The sequence below is a fragment of the Morus notabilis genome, unplaced genomic scaffold (genome assembly GCF_000414095.1).
Source record: "Morus notabilis unplaced genomic scaffold, ASM41409v2 Scaffold789, whole genome shotgun sequence".
NCBI lineage: Eukaryota > Viridiplantae > Streptophyta > Magnoliopsida > Rosales > Moraceae > Morus > Morus notabilis.
In genome coordinates, this window is record NW_010364361.1 from 801,372 (window position 1) to 804,433 (window position 3,062).

General features: G+C 42.3%; 1 protein-coding gene across 1 annotated transcript; it reads right to left on the bottom strand.

Moving 5' to 3' along the window:
* On the bottom strand, positions 1–2,313 carry LOC21406849 (B3 domain-containing transcription factor NGA1). The gene has a single exon (XM_010106597.2). It carries the CDS (start codon positions 1,903–1,905, stop codon positions 586–588), a length of 1,320 nt encoding a protein of 439 aa, XP_010104899.1. The 5' UTR covers positions 1,906–2,313; the 3' UTR covers positions 1–585.
* Between the last annotated feature and the right edge of the window lie 749 nt (positions 2,314–3,062).

The window sequence follows — 3,062 nt, forward strand, 5'->3', positions numbered from 1 at the left end:
ATGAGGAATTTAATATATAAAATATATAATCTATGTCTTCATCGATGGAATATACTTAATTCCTCTATGATCTCTATATATCATGAAATTGTACTATAAAATTATTTGTACACAAGAGTTAAAATTAAACTAATAATAATAAAGAAGACATGCGTTTCTCTTTGGCTAATTCTCTCCACCCGTCCCTCACCCCCCAAAAAAGAAGAAAAACGGCCCAATTCTCCAAACCTTTGTAGTACTACCCCAATTCTTTCTGTGTACCCATAACTGAAAATAATCTCACTTTCCCAATTCCGTTATTACGAGCCATTTCCCACATTGGATGTTTTGGTAAAAAAAAAAAAAAAAAAAAAAAAAAAAAAAAAAAAAAAGCTAGTCGTTTGCATCAAGAAAAAGTAGTACCAAAATGAAGCCAAAGTTTGGAGTCATTTTTGAAGCTGTGTGAGTCGTCAAGCTAAATTAACTTCCATTTTTTCTCCCTTTTTCTTAAGTACTCTTCTCCACATATCATGATTTGCAATAATGTTGTAGTAGTACTGAATCTTCTTCGCCTTCGTCATCTTCTTCTTCTTCTTGGTCTTTGTATCAGATGTCAAAATTGGAGGTCATGGAAGCCTTCCCTTTGTTGAGATAATCGACGGTCGAAATCCCGGGGATCGGCGTGCCATTGTAGAGCCTCAACTGGCCGAGAGGAGATTGTGAATTAGGAGAAGGAGAAGAAGAAGTAGAAGAAAGGTGAAGATGATGAGGAGATACCGCCATTGTATGATGATGAGTATCATATGTTGATGATTCTTCGGATTCGGATTCCGCCGGACACTCCACATTCACTCCGAATAACCGCAGTCTCTTCCCCGCCGCTGCCGCCTTTGCGTGCACCACCGGCACCGAATCGAACACCATCTGCTCGACACCTCCTCCCCCGCCGCCCCGTTGCACCACCACCCCGGCAGCCTGCTGCTCCTCCTGCGGTGCGGCCGATGACCTGAGGTAAAAAACGGGCCCCGCCGAGCACACCGAGGGAACGCGCCCTCCGAAACCGTAAGAATTACCGCCGCCGCCGCCGTAGCTATTCCGATAGGGATGATGGTGGTGGTGAAGACTAATCGCGCCGTAATTCACCATCCCAGGCGAGAACTGCAGCTGTCCCGCACCGCCGCCGCTGCTGACGTCCCTCGGCGACTGAAATGGCGGAGGCGGCCGCATTAGCGAGTGGCTCCACGGCACGGACGGGAAGGAAAAAGCCGCCGCCGCGGGGAGATGGTGGTGGAGCGACGCCATGCCTCCAAGGTGGTGGTGGTGGTTCTCAGGCGCGTCAGGGCGGCGCCGCCAGTCTATAAAAAGCCGGTCCTTGCCGAGCTCACCGACACCGCGCTGGAACGACACAACGTCGCCGGCGTCGAGCTTTTTCTCCTTGACAAACCTGCTCCAACCCTTTGTCATCACATAACTCTGGCTACTATTCCAGTACGAGTACCGGAACCGCCACGGCTTGCCGTTCCGGTCCTCGAAGTTGAGCAGAAGGCCCTTCTCGTTCGTCGACGAGTCCAACGGGAAGTACTTCTCGGCGTGCTGCTTCGGAATCACCAGCCGGTTCAGCTTCCCGACGTCGCTCGGCGTCACGACCTTGTCGAACATGTGCTCCCTCTCTATGCTCTGATAATTCTCCTCCGCCGTCGCCGTCGCAGCCGCCGATGCGTCGTCGTTTTGCGGAGACGACGAGTTCATGAGCTCGAGCTTTGTGTCGGGGCCGGGACCGGTGGTGGTACTGCCGCTCAGCGTCGACAGCGAAGAATTGGAGTAAGAGAAAGGATGAATGTTTATCCTGTTTTTAATATTGTTGTTGTTGTTTATATGCTCAATGTCTTCTGAGAAAACCCCATCTCTTGAAGACCCAAAATCCATCAAGATCTCTATCTAACCAATCAGATCTATAGATTGGAGATTTTTCAACTAATAAGGAGAAGAATTCAAGTGGGTTTTGGATTTTTTCCCTTTTTTGGATACAATTTTTCTTTTTCTAGAGTTACAGATTTTTGAGTAGTGAGAATTCTTGACCCAGAAAAAAAGAAAAAAAATGGAAGGTTGGTTTCAAGAGAATGGATAATTAGGACGGTGCATTCTTGTTTGACCAAGAAGGAGTAGAAGTTGTAGTAGAAGTGTTAGTCATGAGACACGAATAAACCACTTTGCAATAACTCATGGACGTTTCAAAAGACTTTCTCTTTTGCTTTGCTTTGCTCTTCACAGTTGTTGATCCTCATAAGTTTGTTGACCTTGTGTGGGTTTTTTTATGAGTTTTTAGAGAGAGAAAGAGAGAGATTTACGAGTGCTTGTACATGTATATATAACTATAACTATATATATTATGTTTGTATAATACATGTTTAGTTTTACAATAACAGCTGTTTGGTACTGCCTCACTGGAAGCTCCTCTCTAAGTTAGGCGATTCCTTTTTCTTTTCTTTTTCTTTTTCTTTTCTCTTTTATTTTCTTCATCATGGATATAAATTCTTTCTATCAGAGAGATATAAAAGAAAAGGAGAGATTATACGTAGGGACCCATGTATTATTTGGTTGGGCTCATGTGAGCTTGTCCCTATCATCATCCTTGGTGGTCTTTTTTTTTTTTTCTTTTTTGTTGGTGTTTTTTTTTTTCAATCCTCAAATTTCTTTTGTTCTTATGTCTAATTTGTTTGATTTTTTAATTTGTTTTTGTTATTGTTGTCTTTTAATATAGGTCTCGCGATAAGGCTCAAAAAGCCAGCTGTTTTGGAGAGCACGAGCTATATATATATATATAATTGAATTAAGCAACTAGGATTGGTGGACCATTTATATATATACTTTCCCTGGCCTTGCAATTATGCTTTGGAATTTAGTTTGAGAAAATTGGAGAATTTACTTTTAAGAGTGTATGAGTCTAGATTTTTATTTTTTATTTTTGATAAATATTATTTTGTAAGTATAATTATTTGACTAAAAATGTTATAAATTAATAATAAAGAGTAAAAATCCCGACTGATACATTTTTAAAGAGTATTTATCAAGATTATACGTTT